This window comes from Cotesia glomerata, linkage group LG6 (assembly GCF_020080835.1).
Source record: "Cotesia glomerata isolate CgM1 linkage group LG6, MPM_Cglom_v2.3, whole genome shotgun sequence".
In the NCBI taxonomy this organism is placed as follows: Eukaryota; Metazoa; Arthropoda; class Insecta; order Hymenoptera; family Braconidae; genus Cotesia; species Cotesia glomerata.
In genome coordinates this window covers 15,559,619-15,578,213 of record NC_058163.1, presented here as the reverse complement: position 1 = coordinate 15,578,213, position 18,595 = coordinate 15,559,619, and the positions used below count along the sequence as shown (strand labels likewise).

Below are 18,595 nucleotides of genomic sequence, written 5' to 3'. Positions count from 1 at the left end.
ATAAGTATACATAAGTACACACACCATTTTTTTTCAATTTTTACTCTTTAAATGAAGATATTTCAAATTTTTTTTAGATTTTTAAAAATTTTTATTTTTCCATGAATTTTAATTTTTTTAAAAATTTTTAAGTTTTTCAAAAAATTTAATTTTCCGATATGGATCTGAGAATATTCAAGACAAAAATTAATTTTGAATTTGTTAAAAAAAAGTTTATTGCCGAAATTTTCTAGTCGTAATAAAAAAATTAAAATGATAAAAATAATATGTTTTTGTCAGAATATCAAAACTCAGAAAAAAAATTTAATCTTAAAAAAAAAATAATTTAGGTAAATATTTTAATTTCAAAACTATCCTAATTTATAATAAAAAAATAGGGGTTTCACCGGGATTTCATCCAAGTAATGCACCCAGATAGAGTCCCGATTCAACATCTATCTATTTTTTCAGTGTATAGCACAAATTATTTCTATAATAAATAAAATTAGATATTAAGACAATTAAAAAATACCTTATTAGTCAATTCCCTTCCCAAGTATTCCAATCATCAACCAATTGAGAAGAATAAATATAAATTGAAAATAATATGGATGATTATTGTATATCTATATATCGACACAATTTCTTCAAATTTTTCTCAATCAATAATTTAAATCAGATATATTAGAAAAAAAATTGAATTAGTATTTATATAATATCAATCTTAGTTTCTCATTAATTTTAAACTTATTTCAATATACGTAAATTAATAACATGATTATTTAATATCTTGAATCAATAATAATGTTCAATGAATATTATTATAAAAACAAACTCTTTATGCAGTGAAGTTAATAGATATAAATTAAAATAGAAAGAATACGTTACAAACTTCAAGAATTAAATCAAATAAATAATTTATAGTTTGGAAAAAAATTCAAAAAATATTAGGATTGAACTGAAAAAAAAAAAATTGTCAAAAATATTGAGCATTTAAGGCTGGTTTTTAACTGAAAATTATTTTATTATATTGAAATACATGCAAAATGTTAAAAAATAATTATATAGAAAATTTATCGATTATTAATATTTTTTTAAAATTAATTTTTTAAATATAAATACTTTGATAATAGAAAATAAACTTGCATAAAACTGTAAAGTTATACAAATAAAACACAATAATAATAAATACTTTAATATTAACACACTTTAATTTTCATGTCCTCAATTATTTATTTTACCAAAACTTTCTCACATTCATTAAAAAATTTTTGAACTTGTGCTTCTGGTTTAAGGAGTTGAATATTTTTTTTTAAACTTGAGTTCCCATAGTAAAATGGTGATGATTGTAACCACTAAGTAAATAAATTTCTGAAAAAAAAATAACATAAAACACAGCAGATATTCTTAATTAAGTACTTACTGATAGTTTTTTTTTAATTTTTTCATTTTATTTTATATTTTTTTTTTCTTTATTCTCAACTTTTTTTTTTCTTTTTTTCTGATGTTATAATTGTTATTTCTCCAATCAACTTTTTATATTTTTCTCATTTGAATATTTTTTTTTTATTGCTTTAACTTTTTATATTTAATTTAATTTTTTTATTATTTTATAGTAATTTTAAAAAATTATACCTAATATAGAGTTAACAAGATTATCTAGATAATACCTTAATTTTCATCCTCTGATTCAAGCTCAACTTCAAAATTAGGCATGTTTATAAAATCGTCCATTTCTAATTTTATATTTGTTATAATCAAATTTTGGATATTGTTAATTTCGAACCTGAATTCATTTACAAGAGGATCGTTAGTTAGTTCTTGAATAATCCCAAATCTTGGTCTTGATCGTTTAATAATAACAATCTGAAATTAAGAATAATTAAGTTATAAATTATTTTTTAAATTTCTGTGAAAAAATTGAAAATTGGGAAGTTATTGGTTCCATCTAGATTTTAGAAAATTGAGTTTTTTTTTCGATTTTAAACTTACCTGGTGCAATTCCATCCTCTTCAATACATCGTTTAGAGGATTGTCAAAACATATCATGTATCTTGTCAAAAATCCCTCCGAAATCAGAAAAATAAATTTACGTTGATTATTTACTCTCCTAAATCCTAATATTCTCGCAATAAACCCTGTAAAACTAAGAAAATAAAAAATTAGTAAACTATTTTTTTATTTAAATATATAAATATACTTATTTTTTAGAAAAAAAGGTTTTACAATACTTAGTACTCATTTAAAAGATTAAAAAATAATTGATTATACTACCATATAGATACTGCAAAGACATATACAAGTTGCATTGAGATAAATATTTTTAAATTTAAATTTAGATTTTTAATTTGAGATAGATATGTCATTAGAGGTTATAAAGAAAAAAATTTGAATTAAAAGGATATTAATGTTAACTTACTTTGTTGCTTGACCCTGGAAAAAGGTCCGTACTGCTTGGTTCTCAAACAATTTAATTTTTACCATTTTAATTCTCAATATTATGATATTAGAATAAAATTTTCTTTATTATGTATGAAAATTATTGCTATGATACGATGTCGCCTTTAATTTGTTTTATATAGTCAATTTAAATTTAATTGCCACGTAATAAATAACCATCAACGTCACATTTAATACATAGGGCCAGTTTTTCAATCCGAGATAAAATTTTATCTAGGATAAAATTATAATTGTGAGTATATCTATAAACATGAAATATATAGATATATTTTAACAGTGGATGAAATTTTATCCAGGTTTGAAAAACTGGCCCATAGAATATAATATTTTCACAGATTATTAATTTAACTATTTTGAATATTTAATTCACAAGTATTCATTAAATTATTTTACAAATTTATCAAAATTTTTCATTACCCTATTTAAAAATATTCATTGGAAAAAATTAAAAAAAAATCGCTCTATGTAAATTATATATCTATAGATATATAATGAGAAATTGAAATTATTGAAAAAAATTCAAATATAACGATAGTGAATTTTTAACTTCCCGCTAAAAATCTCAGATTTTCAAAAATCGGGAAGTTATTGTTTTTACCCCGTTTGGCAAAAATCGAGTTTTCATCAGATCTCGACGTTTGAAGGTCACAGGAAGCTTCCCTGACTACCCCCGCAATGTTGTCACTATGTCTGTATGTATGTATGTGTGTGTGTGTGTGTGTGTGTGTGTGTGTGTGTGTGTGTGTGTGTGTGTGTGTGTGTGTGTGACTATGTGACTCGCTTATAACTTTTGAACGGTTGAACCGATTTCATCGCGGTTGGTGCCATTCGAAAGGGCTACGCTGAACTTAGATTTCCTGAGAATTTGAACCGATTCGGACCGATAGATTTTAAGAAATCTTGAAAATCTTAAAAAATAAGAAAAAATCATTTTTGAAAGTAGTTTTTGGAATATCTTTTAAACGGCTCTATCGATCAACTTCAAAAACTAATCTGCCCTTAAGCTTGAAAAACCACGCCGATCGGCGTCAACCCGATCAAAATCGGTTGATTCGTTCGAGAGATAGCGTGAACGAAAGAAAACCGAAAACCGAAAAAGTGTTTTTTCACATAACTTCGTCATTTCTTCTCGGATCACTTTTGATGACATAACATAATTTATAGAGCTTAAAAACCGCGTCGATTGCCGCCAAAAACGTAGAAATCGGTTAATTAGTTCAAAAGATATCGTCAATAAAAGATTTGAAAACAAGTGTTTTTTTAAAATCACTGCGACATTTTTAACTTCCCACTAACAAAATCGAAGATTTTCAAAAATTAGGAAGTTATTGTTTTCACCCTGTTTTAAAAAAATCGAGTTTTCATCAGATCTCGACGTTTTAAGGTCATAGGAAGCTTCCCTGACTACCCTCGCGATGTTGTCACTGTGTCTATATATATATATATATATATATATATATATATATATATATATATATGTGTATATATGTGTGTGTGTGTGTATGTGTGTGTGTGTGTGTGTGTGTGTGTGTGTGTGTGTGTGTGTATGTGTGTGTGTGTGTGTGTGTGTGTGTGTGTGTGTGTGTGTGTGTGTGTGTGTGTGTGTGTTCGTTAAAAGAATTTTAATAGAAAATATAAATATATATATATTATCCGATCAAAATTAATTTAGAAAAATGAAAATAAAAAGAGCTAAATAAAATTTACAAATTAAAAATCTATGTAATTAAGTATTGATTAATTATAAGAACATAAAATCAAAATATTACACATACATATAGAGCAAATATACTCTCAATAGTTGGATCTTTTTTCAACACTACCTTTTTGATAAATATTCTTCCACCAAAATTTAAATCTATGTATTAATTAAAAATTCAATAATTTATTTTTAACTTCCCGCTAAAAATCTCAGATTTTCAAAAATCGGGAAGTTATTGTTTTCACCCCGTTTTGCAAAAATCGAGTTTTCATCAGATCTCGACGTTTGAAGGTCACAGGAAGCTTCCCTGACTATCCCTGCGAGGTTGTCACTATGTCTGTATGTGTGTGTGTGTGTGTGTGTGTGTGTGTGTGTGTGTGTGTGTGTGTGTGTGTGTGTGTGTAAGTATGTGAATCACTTATAACTTTTGAACGGTTGAACCGATTTCATCGCGGTTGGTTCCATTCGAAAGGGCTTCGCCAAACTTAGATTTATTAAGAATTTAAACCGATTCGGACCGATAGATTTTGAGAAATTTTGAAAAATCTCAAAAAATATTAGAAAAAAATCATTTTTGAAAGTGGTTTTTTTGGAATATCTTTTAAACGGCTCGATCGATCAATTTCAAAAACTAATCAGCTCTTAACGTCAAAAAACCACGCCGATCGGCGCTAATCCGGTCAAAATCGGTTGATTCGTTCGAGAGATAGCGTGAACGAAATAAAACCGAAAAAACTGTTTTTTTCACATAACTTCGTCATTTCTTCTCGGATCGTTTTTGATGACAGAGAATAATTTCAGAGGTTAAAAAACCGCGTCGATTGCCGCCGAAAACGTGGAAATAGGTTGATTAGTTCGAGAGATATCCTCGACGAAATATTTGGAAATAAGGATTTTTTCAACATAACTTCGACATTTTTTGGAATAACTTTCAAACAGCTCTACCGATCGATTCCAAAAACTAATCAGCTCTTAACATCATAAAACCACGTCGATTGCCACCAAGCTGGTCAAAATCGGTTGATTCGTTCGAGAGATATCGTGAACGAAAGAAAACCGAAAAAAGTGTTTTTTCAGAGTTACTCCGAAATTTCTAGTTTGACCAATTGAAACTTAGAAATTATTCATAAGGCTTAAAAAACTACGTAGAATGCCGCCAACCGCGTAAAAATCGGTTCAATCATTCAAAAGTTATTGCGGTATGAACATTCAAAAAATAGTGTTCCATGAAACTTCTATCAGACTTTTGAGCTCAAAGAGCTCAAAAGCATAGAAAAGGTATCTTTTTGAGCTTGGAGAGCTTAAAACAACACACAGATTGTACTTTTGAGCTCGAAGAGCTCAAAAAAGCGGCCAGGTATTAACGGAATTAGCGGGAAGTTGCAGGGATGGCCTTTAGGGTCAACCGTTTTCCTAATTTTTTTGAATGAATATTTTTTAACAGGGTTTTAATTCATTTATAATTTACGTTAAAAATAAACATAAATATATAATCACATATATATGACACTAAATTTTACACATATTACAATTTTTTACACTGTTAGAACAATTAATTTATGATAAAAAAAAATTATTTGGAAAAATTCACAAGTATAAAGTAAAAAGAAAATAAGAATTTTTTTTTTTGATTCAATTCGTTAAGAAATTTGAAATAATTGTCCAATATATTATAACAATTTTTTGGTATTTGATAGTGAAATAAGTATATTTTTTTTTTTTAAATTTGAATTACTTTCTCGCGGAAAATAATATATAAGGTGTGTTCCACTAAGCGCTCAAAACGATAGCGCTACGTGTATTTAGATAGGATTGTGGTTGTTTTTAGCATCTATATTAACATGCCAATACTGCCATCAATACGATGTACTACACAGTTGGTATAGAAGAACACATTATATTACTATAAACTGTAGAGGCTATACATCTTACTGATGTATACTAGCGATAATGAGTATTATTTATTCGAAAAATAACGAAAAAAATTTAAGCTGTTAAATAGATAGTTTATGTGATATTGAAAAATTTATACGAAATAATATTTTCAGAAGTTAACCCAGACAATTGACATTTGATAATTATAAGTGTAATATTGTTTTTTTAGCACATTTTATTTTAACCTAAAGTGTCTGATTAAAACATAGCAACACGTGTTTACCATGTAATCTACTGTTTCCTTGGAAACTAGCAAACAAATACAGTATTTTGTTTTAATGAAATTAGTGAAAAAATAAAACATTGAACTAAAAGTTTTATTATTAAAAAATTATTTAATAACAACTAAAATATTAATATTAATTGCCATTAGAAATACAAAAGTGTAAGTTCATTAATATGGCTGATAATATAATTAAATTAAGTACAAATAAGCACATTGATAAATTAAGACCAGGAATGTCTTGGTAAGTTATACATAATTATGGTAATTTAAGACTTAGTTTAACAAGACTAAGTTAAGACTTATTTTTTCAATTTTTATAATTTTAAATATGTTTTTAGTAAGTTGGTCGGCTATATTGATGCGATTGAATCTGTGAAACAGTGTAATGATAGCCAACTCTTAAAATTTGTGATTAATAATGGAGCCGGTAAAAGGGTACAAATAAAATGCTGGGGTGACGACATTCCACGCGTGCAAGCTGATATCATTATGGATCGTGTAAGTATTATTATTAGTATTATTATTTATATAATTATAATAAATATTATTATTTTTATTTTTATGTTATAGGTTATCCATTTAGAAAATGCGTATTGTGGCCCTCACACGAAATACAATAATGGAAACTTTACTGGTGCAGAAATTACCATTAATAAGCAGACCATCCTCGAAAATCTGAGGGAATTTGATGAGAAAAATTGTTTAGCTGATGAGGATAGAGATACAGATTTCCAGCTAATTGCACTGGACCAAATCGAAAACTCAATTTTGCCTTCGAGATTTAGTACGTATATGATAAAATATATTGTATTTATTTCTTTTAATTCCACAAAATTAAAAGATAATTTTAGGATTCAGAATTTTGAACGAAATTTCGTTTAGATTTTATTGATATATTTTTTTTTAAATATACAAAAAAAAAAATATAAAAAAAAAATGAATCAAAAAGATCAAGAAAAGATGAAATAGAAATTTTATCCATAAACATAAGAGCTAAAATTTTTTTCGACTTTTGAAGACAAAAAAGCTGTCAGAATCTTTATTTTTTTTTTTACTACATTTTTTATCATTAATGCGCCATAAAAATAAACAGAATAAAAAAAAATTTTAATTTTTCACCTAGATATGGCCAAAAATAGAGTGGACCTCACTTGTAAATAATTACCAAAATAATAAAAATATAAAATTTAAAAATAATTTTTTAGATATGACAATTAAAAAAATTTTTTAATTATTTTATTTTTAAAACAAGAAATAAAAAAAAAAATTTATTACTTCTAAACCATTAAAAAAAATTTTAAATTCTTTAAAAACATTTAAATTTTATTAAGACAGTTAAAAAAAATTTTTTTTTATGATTTTTAGTTATTAAAAAAAAGTGTTTGATAAAAAACAAGACTAATATACATTTTTTATTAATTAAACTTTAAAAGTGAAAGAATATATTTTAAAAAAATTTTATATTGCATAATTTTCCAAATTATGTTTACAAAAAAAAAGAAAATTTTAAAAATTATTTTTTCAAATTTCAAATAAAAAAAAAATTACAAAAAATTTAAATTTATAAAAAAAAAAACGTGACAGAAAATTATATATTAAAAAAAATTTTATGACACTAAAATGAACAATTTTATTTTTTTTGAAAAATAAACTAATTTATAAAATATTTTTTTTTTAATTCTTTAAAGCTTAAAAAGATGAAATTTTTCATGATATTGAATTTCATAGACATCTAAAAATTTTTACAATAAAATTATCACGAAAAAACATTAAACAAAAACTAATTTTTTTATTTTTTTAACTATAAATTAGATACTTTATGAAATATTACATGATTTTATTTGAGATTGTCTTATGATTCAAAATATTATTGTTTCGTTTATGCTACGCTAGAGTTAAATGAGTACTAACTTTATTTTTTAAAATTTATTTGGGGATTTAAGAAAATTTTAAATTTCATAAATAATTTTACAATCATTAATAATAAAATTTTTCAATTCACTCTCATTAATTTTTAGGAATTTCGTAAGAAATATTAGTTAATTGAAATTAAATTTTAATTTTGTACATAATTTTTTTTTATTTGATGTTCATACAGAAATCTCCGGTTATGTCAAAACTAAATTTTCAATAATTAATTCTGAAATCGTAAATTGGGTTAAAGCATACGTCAGTCTTACTGACGGTGAACGAAAAATTGATGTAACAATTAATTCGTACAAACCAGACCATGACATCGCAAAGGGAGATAAAATAATCTTGACAGGATCAATTAAAAATTTAAGTGAGTAAAGAACATTTCACATTTTGAATCAAAGTTATTTTTACATATATTATCGTGTGTATATATATATATATATATATATAGAGTTACAAACATAAAATTTAACTTTAAATATTTAAAAAATTATATTGTAAAGTATTATTATTCGATTGTTTTTATATTTTGCAATAATCCAAGTTTCTTGTATATAGTTTTTTATTATTCGTTAAAGTTGGAAGGTTAATATTTAAAAAAATCTTAAAAGTCTCGACAAAAGTTTGTCCGCCATTAGAGCCCGTGTATAAGGAGATAAAAAATGTGATTTTAAAAATTTAATATCTAAGTAACTAAATAGTGAATCTTTTTAAAATTTTGGAATTAAATAAATGATGTATTTATTTATACGTATATTTAATTTCAAAGTTGGAAATTATTTTTTACATTAGATTCGCTCGTACTTCCTTAACCTTGAGATTACCAAAATTTCAAAGTCTTAAAAGTAAAAGGAAGTATAAAATTAAAGACATACGTTCTTTTATTTATTTTTTTTTTTTTTTTTTTACGTTTGTGATTATTTTTTTTTTTTAAAAACGTGGAATGTATCTACTACTCGATTGGTAATAAAAAAAAATTGCATAAAAATAAAAAAAAAAATAGAGACTTAAAATATTAACTATTAATTGTTTGTGTTTAATAGAGAATGATGAGGTATCATTTCTTGTGGACAAAATGGAAGATATTGAAAAAATTGAAGAAGATCCTAAACCATTAAGCTGGCTTCTAAACGGTACTAAGAGAATTTATATTAAAAACATGGAAAATTCAATCAAACGTCCAAAATATCAGTAGTTCACTAAAACTATAATTATAATTTTTTTTATTTAAAATAAAAATTAAATTTGAAGTTAAATTAAAATAAAATGTTAAAAAAATCGTCAATTTATTTTATTATGTTATAATATAAAATTAAAATTTTGTGTTAAAATATTGAAAATAAAAAATTCGTAAAAAGAAAATAAATGTAAAAAATTTTAAGTTATTATATAATAATTAATAAATAAATTAATTATATTGTTATTATTATATATAATTAATAAATAAATAAATTATTATTAATATTTATAATGAAAATTTACTTTATGTGAAATCTACTTCCATTTCGGCTGCCGAATGGCCTTTTTTTTTATTAAAAATTACTTTGACCATTCTAAATAAAAATAAAAATTCATTCATGGCCGCCCAGTCCCTCTAACCGATCCTCGCTACTGATTTTTTAATTGAAAATTGCCTCAATTATTTTTAATAGAAATTAAAAACTCAGTCATAGCCGTCCATAGCCTCTGACTGACCGTCGCTACTTATTTTTTATTATAAAATTATTTTAATTCATTTTAAAAAAAATCAAAATTTAATTTTAATTACCCAGTGCCTCCAACTGACCCTCGCTACTTATTTTTTGTCCGAAAATTACTGTAATCATTATAAATAATGATACAAATTCTGCTATTGCCGCCTATTGCTTCTAATCGACCCGATATACTTATTTTTTATTTAAAAATTCATTTATATAATAATAATAACATGCTGCAAACTAAATGCGACGACTCTTAATTGACAGCCAACCAAGTTTAGGTCTATAACGGGTAATGAGTTCAGCACGTTTTAATTCATAAATAAAGCATATAAATAAATTTAAAGCAAGCTGAAGCTTACAATCATCATCAAAAATTGAATTCATCAGAACTATAGAGCAGGAATTGATTAAAGGTAGAATCGTTGCAGAGACTAATAGTTTTTTAATATGAACATCATCAATATTTTCAGTTAATTTTAAATTATATAAAGTTGAGTTCAATTCTCTAAGAGTTTTTTAGATCTGACAATTCCAGGACAAGTTACACGGTAAGTGAAAGCCCAGACATTTTGTAGACTTCGTAAAGGGTAAAGACACACTATCAACGATGATAGGTGGTAAGCCTTCACGCTGGAGCGCTTTTACTCTATTATTCGATCCTAATAGCATAGCCTTTGTTTTTAAGCGATTAACTTCTAGATCATTTTTTCTAGCCCATTCCATAACCGCTGAGGCATCATCAATTAGTCTCACTGCATCTTATAATTAATATAAAGATTAATATTATGTTATTGAAATTAATTCTTCATGAAAAAATTAATGTTAAACAATAAAAATCAATTTTAAATTATAATTAATTAATTTTCAAATATACATATCAATCGCATAACTGGAAAATATATTTTAAATTATAGAAATTAATTTAGAATTATAGAAATTAATTTTAGATGAAGTGTACATAAATTTTTATTATTAAAATGAAATAAATATTATTAATAAACAATTATTAATAATAAAACTTAATAAGATATGAGAAATCAATAGTTTCAAATTTTTATATCTTAAAAAATCAACTTTTAATTATGAGAATTAATTTAAGACTGTAAATGATCAATTTTATATTATAAAAATTAATTTTTCATAATGAAAATTAATTTTAAACTATGAAAATCGATTTTAGGGAAGGTCATTGAATCAATAATTAAAGTTTAAGACTATATTAGTAAAACGAATTTACCATTGTCAAAATAAATTTTGAACCAAAAAAATCAATTTTTGATGAGGAATCATTAGTTTAAAATTATACAAATTTATTTTACGATATGAAAATTCATTTAGAATTATGAAAATTTATTTTTGATAAATTGAACTGAAATTAATATTATTAAAGTCAATTTTAGACTCATAATTATGAATTTTCAATAATCAAAATCGGTTATATATAAGACATCATTAGTTTTGATTTTCAAAATTGATTTCAGATGATTAATAAATCTATATAGATGAAAAATTAATTATCAATTATGAAAATTAATTGAAGACTGTAAATAATTGATTTAATATCAGAAAGAATTATTTTATATTATCAAGATAAATTTTATAATATGAAAATTCATTTTATATTATGGAAATTAGTTTTTGGTCATTAATAATTAATATTTATTTTGATAATTTATTTTATACTATTAATAGAAAATTGTTAATTCTACATATTAAATATATGATATAAAACTTTGTTGCCGTAAGATGGACGGCGGAGTTCACGAAATGGTCAACCTTTACTAGCATGTCATTGTTGTGCAAACATGCTTGTATATCTACTTCTGTAGTACGTTTCTGTTCTTCAGAAACTGTACTTTCAGAAAATCCCCAGGGGTAGAAATTCTATTTAGTATAGAAGTAGTTATTCCACAAATAAGATGTTTATTTGTTGCCGTAAGATGGACGGCGGAGTTCACGAAATGGTCAACCTTTACAAGCATGTGATTGTTGTGCAAACATGCTTGTATATCTACTTCTGTAGTACGTTTCTGTTCTTCAGAAACTGTACTTTTAGAAAATCCCCAGGGGTAGAAATTCTATTTAGTATAGAAGTAGTTATTTCACAAATAAGATGTTTATGACTATTTTAATCATGTATTTTAATCATGTATTTTAAAACATGAAAATTAATTTTACATTTTCAAATAAAAATAATTTCAGATCATATTCATTAATTTTATATTTTAAAAATATAACGATGGCCAGTAAAAAATCAATTTCAAGTGATAAGAATTAATTTTAGATCATAAATAATTAATTTTTATCTACAAGAATCAATAATATTACATACGATTAATTATTTTATTAAAAATAATTTTGAGATTATAAATAATTAGCTTTCAATTGTCAAAATTGATTTCAGACTATAAATAATGAATTTTATATTATAAAAATAAATTTTATATTTTTAGAATTAATTTTATATTTTTTAAATTAATTTTATATTTTTAAAATTAATTTTATATTTTTTAAATTAATTTTATATTTTAAAAATCAATTTTGTATCCTATACATCAATTTTAATTTACGAAAATTAATTGAATGCTGTAAGAATTCATAATATTAAATAAATCATTTATTTCTTTTTTGAAATTAAATTTCATATCTTAAATAATTATTGTATATTATTAATAATCAATTTTTAATTTTAAAAATCAAAAATAAATGATAAATTGTTAATTTGGAGTTTGAAAAATTAATTTTACATGATGAATAATTGATTTATCATTATAAAAATCGATTTAAGAATGTGAATGATTATTTTTATGCTATAAAAATTAATTGTTTCGAATGAAAATCAATTATAAAGTATATAAATTAATATCAGATCATGAATGATCAATTTTCAATCATAAAAATTAGCAATATCTATTAAATCAATATTTTTTTGGTTATAAAATGAATAAAGATAACGAATAATTGTTTTTTACATATAAAGATTGATTTAAGACTTTAAATTATGAATTTGAATGGAGGCAATAATCAGATCTTAGCTAATAAATGAATAAATTAATGCTCAGGTTATTTAAGATGTTCAATTTATTTGATGTCTAAATTATATCAAATTCCGCCACGGTTCATTGATAATCTCAACTTAATCAGGCGTCTGTAAATTAATAATAACCATCATTTTTATGTCACACATATACAAAAGAAACAATTATGAATACAATAAATTTTTTGATTTTAAATTCATACCACAATCTTAGAAATATGAATTATTGAATACATTCCAATCTCCCGTATGAATTAACATTCATAAAAAATTTTCACAATAGATAAATAAAATTTCTCCTTTTTTATGAAAGTTAAATTCTATAAAATTAATTTACAATAAATAAATAAATAAAATAACTTTAAACAGTTTTATATAGTCATCAAAGTCCAAATAAATACGCGCTGTATTAGAGTCACATAGTAAAATCCACTCCGTCAATCAAATTGTCTTTCGACGTCCATGTAACTAAAGATTATCAAAACAATAATTGTCATTTGGTTATATGGCAATTATAATTAGCAATAATTGATATTATTATTTAATATATGCACTATTAGCAACCGCGTGTCTAACCTTAGCTACTTTCCTAAACATATGATTGTAAACACTAGGGAGTGCCAAAATGTAACTCCCGTGGAGAACCTTTTAAAATTGGAATTTTTAGTTCCGCTTTTAACAGGGGCTGAGTTTGAGCATTTCCTGATATATTTTGGTGTGAGGCAATGTATTTGATTTTCATAGAATTTTTTAACAGAAACTTAGTTTGGGTCTTTCCGGTGAAAATTCAAAATTTGGCCGGAAGTGCCTAATTAAATCACCTGTTAAAAATCCTATAAATAATCAAATGAATTCTCTTAACGCGTAATATCTCAGGAAATCCCCAAACGCAGCTGCTGTTAAAAGTAGAACTCAAAATTCCAATTTTAAAAGGTTCTCCAGGAAAGTTACATATTGGCACACCCTAGTAAACACACACAAATCCCAGGCATGTACTTGTAACTCTGTCGTCAGTGCCGTCTCACGCCAGAAAAGTCTAACTGCGCTATATTTAAAACAGAGTCACATTTAACTTTATGACTTATTTGAACATTTAAATTTACAAAGTAAGTTCAAATAAATACTACTCAAATTATTAGTGTCAGGTCTAGAGTTTACAGTATTATTTAAATAAATGTAAATTATTTCACTGATATTACTTTTATAATTTACTTTTTCTTTTGTCTCAAATCTTTACGTTATTATAGTCAATATTGTGACAAGTCTCAAGGTGATGAAGACATAGAGCGGTTTTCTCTTTCAAACTAACACCCTTTCTGCAACTATACGAAATTAGAATTTTTTAATAATTTATCTCTATATTAAAGTATAGTGTATATTTTTCCTACTGTTTGAATATTATAAAAAGCCGGTTCTCAGTTAGTTCCACAAAAGCATGAACTTATCGATGGAGCCGAACCCTTCAAAAAGATAAATCTGAACCAATTTTCTTCTGCCTTCCTCCTTTTCACAGTATTGTTGTCACTTGTCTGCTTGTCATTCTATTGGCTCCATTCTCTATTACCATAATAATGGTGTGACCGCTTATATTTCTCCATACATTGGTCCATGAAAAATCTTAAGTAATTATTCCTTTTGAGTAAGTCAATAACTTTAGTCACATTCTTCTCACGAAAAGATTCATGACTCAAGTTTATGGCTCTAAACAATAAACCTAAAACAACGCTCGCTTTCTACGTGATGTAAGTTTGGCTTACAGCTAAGAGGTCATGACATACCAATTCCTACGATCATAAAGGATATTGAGGTTGGAGTGACACGTGTTAAATTTAAGGGCTGGATGAAGAAAGTTTAAATAGAGTAAAGGACAATATTAGGGCTCAAGCTATGCTGTTACGAAATTATATAATAATAAATTAAAAAAAAGATCGGATAGATTTTCAATTGGAATACTAAAAGATCTGTAGAGGACTAGAAAGTTTTTAAAGATGATTGAAGGACTGATAGATCTATTCGAGGGTATTTTATTTCTTTATCGATTGTAAATTTATTTTATAGAATTTAACTTTTATGTAAAAAAGAAAAATTTTATTTAATTACTGTAAAAAAATTTTATGAATGTTAATTTTTATTGAAGATTAGATGTATTCAATAATCTAGATTTCTAAGATTGTAGTATAACTTTAACATCAAATAATTTATTGTATTCGAAATAGTTTTATTTATATATGAATGATATGATAATAATGGTTGTTATTGATTTACAGACGCCCGAAGAAGTTGCGATTATCAACGATACGTCGCAGAATTTGATATAATTTAGACATCAAATAAATGAAAGATCTTAAATAACCTAAGCATTTATTTGATAAATATTTATTCATGAAGATTAATTTTATATTGTAAAAATCAATATTAGATTATAGAATATTAATTTATAATTTTTTTATGGTTGTGGGTATATTGGCAATCAAGTCTAACACACTCTTATTTAATATTTCTATACAATATTTTGCCTGTTGTCCTTACAGGCATCATCCGACATTAATTCAATTAATATATAATAAAAATTATTTAACATATATCCAACGTCACTTGAAAAGATGATTAGAATTTAAAATCTCAATAATAATTTTAAATTGGAATCATCATATCAACTGACGCTGGATATATGTTAAATAATTTGTATGACAACAGGCGAAATATTGCATAGAAATATTAAATAATAGTATGTTAGACTGGATTGCCAATATACCCACAACCATGAATAAATTATTAACGGTATCAGGCGTTTTCATCCTCGGACAAAATATCCCCGACAAAATATCCTCGACAAAATATCCCCGGACAAAATATCCTCGAGACAAAATATCCTCGAGACAAAATATCCTCAGACAAAATATCCTCGTGACAAAATATCCTCGTGACAAAATATCCTCGTGCCAAAATATCCCCAATAAAATATCCCCGGACAAAATATCCCAATAAAAAATATCTTCGACACGATTATTCGCGTTTGTGTTAGTTTATTATCGAATAAATACACACAAAAATCATGTTAAAAGAGGGCAACACGATTACCCGCGTTTGTGTTAGTTTATTATCGAATAAATACACAAAAAATCATGTTAAAAGAGCGCAACACGATTACCCGCGTTTGTGTTAGTTTATTATCGAATAAATACACACAAAAATCATGTTAAAAGAGCGCAACACGATTACCCGCGTTTGTGTTAGTTTATTATCGAATAAATACACACAAAAATCATGTTAAAAGAGCGCAACACGATTACCCGCGTTTGTGTTAGTTTATTATCGAATAAATACACACAAAAATCATGTTTAAAGAGCGCGACACGATTACCCCCGTTTGTGTTAGTTTATTATCGAATTAATACACACAAAAATCATGATTATATGTTGTTTCAAAATTTAAATGAAATTTTACGAAAAATTTTTTCGTAATTTTTAATTTTAAATGATAAAAATATTTATAATTTTCCTGATGAATACGTGCTTTGAAATGTTCTTTTAAATAATAAAAATATCCATAATTTTTTTCGTAAATACGCGCTTCAAAATGTTCCTATTGTGTTCAAATGACTATATTTTGTTATTTGAATTTTAGCGCTCAAAAAATGTCCAAGTAGTGACATCTCTCGCTTGATTATTTATCTGCACTCAGTTTCTATAGTTAGATATTCAGCGTATTTTATATCATTGGAGTATATGTCAGCTGATAGCACACGTACTGAGTTAAAGTTGAAAGTCAAAGTTGTAAATATTAGAATATTAATTGATGTAATTGTGAAAATTTAATGATTGTAATTAATTGTAAAAAGTTATAAATTTTCGTTATGCCGTTGAAATTTGTACCGTCCTCAAAGGGAAAAAAATGACTATTTCATGACGGAATGTTATACTTTCATAAGCACGCAGGTGACCCTTCTGTTGTTGCGGCTAAGATTCTGAAAGGTAAAATTATGAAAAAAGCAAAAAAAACTGATGATAAGCCTGCTGTTGTTATTAATCGTGTCTTACGTGGTGTATTATCACCTGTATCAGCTGTAATGCCCAAGCCTGTGTCACTATCACGGTCTGTGAATAGAATTCGAGTAAAGGATAATCCTCAATTGCACAATCCATCGTTTCGTGGAGATTTGGAGTTGACGGATGAATTTAAGCATACTTATTCTGGAGACTTGTTCTTATTACGCGATAGCGGAGGGAATAAAAAAAGATTTATCATATTTACGACTCAGAAAAACTTGAATTATTTATCATCTTGTGAGCAATGGTTGGGAGATGGTACTTTCAAAAGTGTACCTGGAATTTTTAATCAACTTTATTCAATTTATGGGTATAAAGACGGTAAATCGTTACCTCTGGTATATATGTTGGCTCCTGATAAGTCTCAGTGTACTTATGTAAATTTTTTGAAGATTTTACGCCAATCTTTGCCAAATTTTATACCAAATAATATGATGATTGATTTCGAAGAGGCATTTATTGGAGCGTTTACAAAAATACATTCAGGAGTAAAATTATCAGGCTGTTATTTTCATTTCAATCAATGTGTTTGGCGTCAAATTCAGGCTTGTAAACTCCAGAAGTTATATGACACAAATATAACTTTTGCGTTGAATGTGCGCTTGCTTGTGGCATTGGCGTTCTCTCCAACAGCTGATGTTATTGAATCTTATGAATTAATTGTGGCATCTGAGTACTATGAACAGAATAGTGACCAGTTAGAGGAATAGTTACGCTATTTCGAGCCTACTTGGATCGGAAAAATTTGTCGCAATAAAAAGAAACGGGGAAAACCTCGATTCGACATATCATTGTGGAACTGTCATCAAGCGGTTACAAATGATCATATAAAAACCAATAATCCTGTACAAGGATGGCACAACCGTTTGAATCGTAATATTGGTGTTCATCACGCTTCTATTGGTACATTTTTAAAGTCCATAAAAGATGAACAAGTTCAAACAGAGTTGAATATGAATCATATTGTTACTGGATTGAATACTTCAAATAGCCGTAAGGGTTTCCGTAACTACGATGAACGCTTAAAAAGAATAGTTAATAATTATGATTCAAATAACAAATTTGAGTATTTACGAAATGTTGCTAAGATTATTTCCTTCAATTGTACGTAATTATCTACGTTAATTGTTTATTTATTTTGGAGATACTCATTCGTTTGTTTTACCTTTTTTTTTTTTCATTTATTTGAGTAAAATCTATGTAATTAATTAATTTGTATTTATTTAGTTTATATAAAAATGATAACCAAAAATTTTTATTTAGTGAAATATGATTACAATGTTTTGTTTGCTTTTTGCAATAAATGTACGACATCTTGTTTGAGATTTGTACGCAATAATTCTGTGCAAATCATTGTAGTTTATTATTTGTTAATTACTTAATTAAAATTATCATTATTATTACTTATAAATTATTAAATAATAATAATGATAATAATAAAAAAAATTAAAAATGATAATAAAAGTTAGTGTTAAATATTTATAAAATGAAAGACTGATTAAAAATAAATATTTATTATAAAATATTAACTTGTTTTTTATTTCTTTTAATTACATCCTCCATCTTTTTTGTCTTACAATCATATGTTA

General features: G+C 25.4%; 3 protein-coding genes across 5 annotated transcripts; 2 read left to right on the top strand and 1 right to left on the bottom strand.

The window, feature by feature from the left end:
* Nucleotides 1-1,226: 1,226 nt before the first annotated feature.
* On the bottom strand, nucleotides 1,227-2,598 carry LOC123267527. Of its 2 annotated transcripts, none has more exons than XM_044732188.1 (4): nucleotides 2,399-2,598; nucleotides 1,972-2,125; nucleotides 1,650-1,845; nucleotides 1,227-1,350 (listed from the first exon to the last, which is right to left on the bottom strand). In XM_044732188.1, exons 1-3 carry the CDS (start codon nucleotides 2,461-2,463, stop codon nucleotides 1,651-1,653), a joined length of 414 nt encoding a protein of 137 aa, XP_044588123.1. In that variant the 5' UTR covers nucleotides 2,464-2,598; the 3' UTR covers nucleotides 1,227-1,350; nucleotide 1,650. The 2 variants fall into 2 exon arrangements, with proteins under 2 accessions (XP_044588123.1, XP_044588124.1); XM_044732189.1 differs by having other exon boundaries at nucleotides 1,766-1,845.
* A 3,447-nt stretch (nucleotides 2,599-6,045) lies between these two features.
* On the top strand, nucleotides 6,046-9,494 carry LOC123266995. Of its 2 annotated transcripts, none has more exons than XM_044731459.1 (5): nucleotides 6,046-6,543; nucleotides 6,641-6,800; nucleotides 6,873-7,086; nucleotides 8,401-8,590; nucleotides 9,263-9,334. In XM_044731459.1, exons 1-5 carry the CDS (start codon nucleotides 6,476-6,478, stop codon nucleotides 9,267-9,269), a joined length of 639 nt encoding a protein of 212 aa, XP_044587394.1. In that variant the 5' UTR covers nucleotides 6,046-6,475; the 3' UTR covers nucleotides 9,270-9,334. The 2 variants fall into 2 exon arrangements, with proteins under 2 accessions (XP_044587394.1, XP_044587393.1); XM_044731458.1 differs by having other exon boundaries at nucleotides 6,047-6,543; nucleotides 8,401-8,586; nucleotides 9,263-9,494.
* A 7,376-nt stretch (nucleotides 9,495-16,870) lies between these two features.
* Nucleotides 16,871-17,716, top strand: LOC123267990. The gene has a single exon (XM_044732873.1). The coding sequence runs from the start codon at nucleotides 16,871-16,873 to the stop codon at nucleotides 17,714-17,716; it is 846 nt and encodes a 281-aa protein (XP_044588808.1).
* Nucleotides 17,717-18,595: the final 879 nt, after the last annotated feature.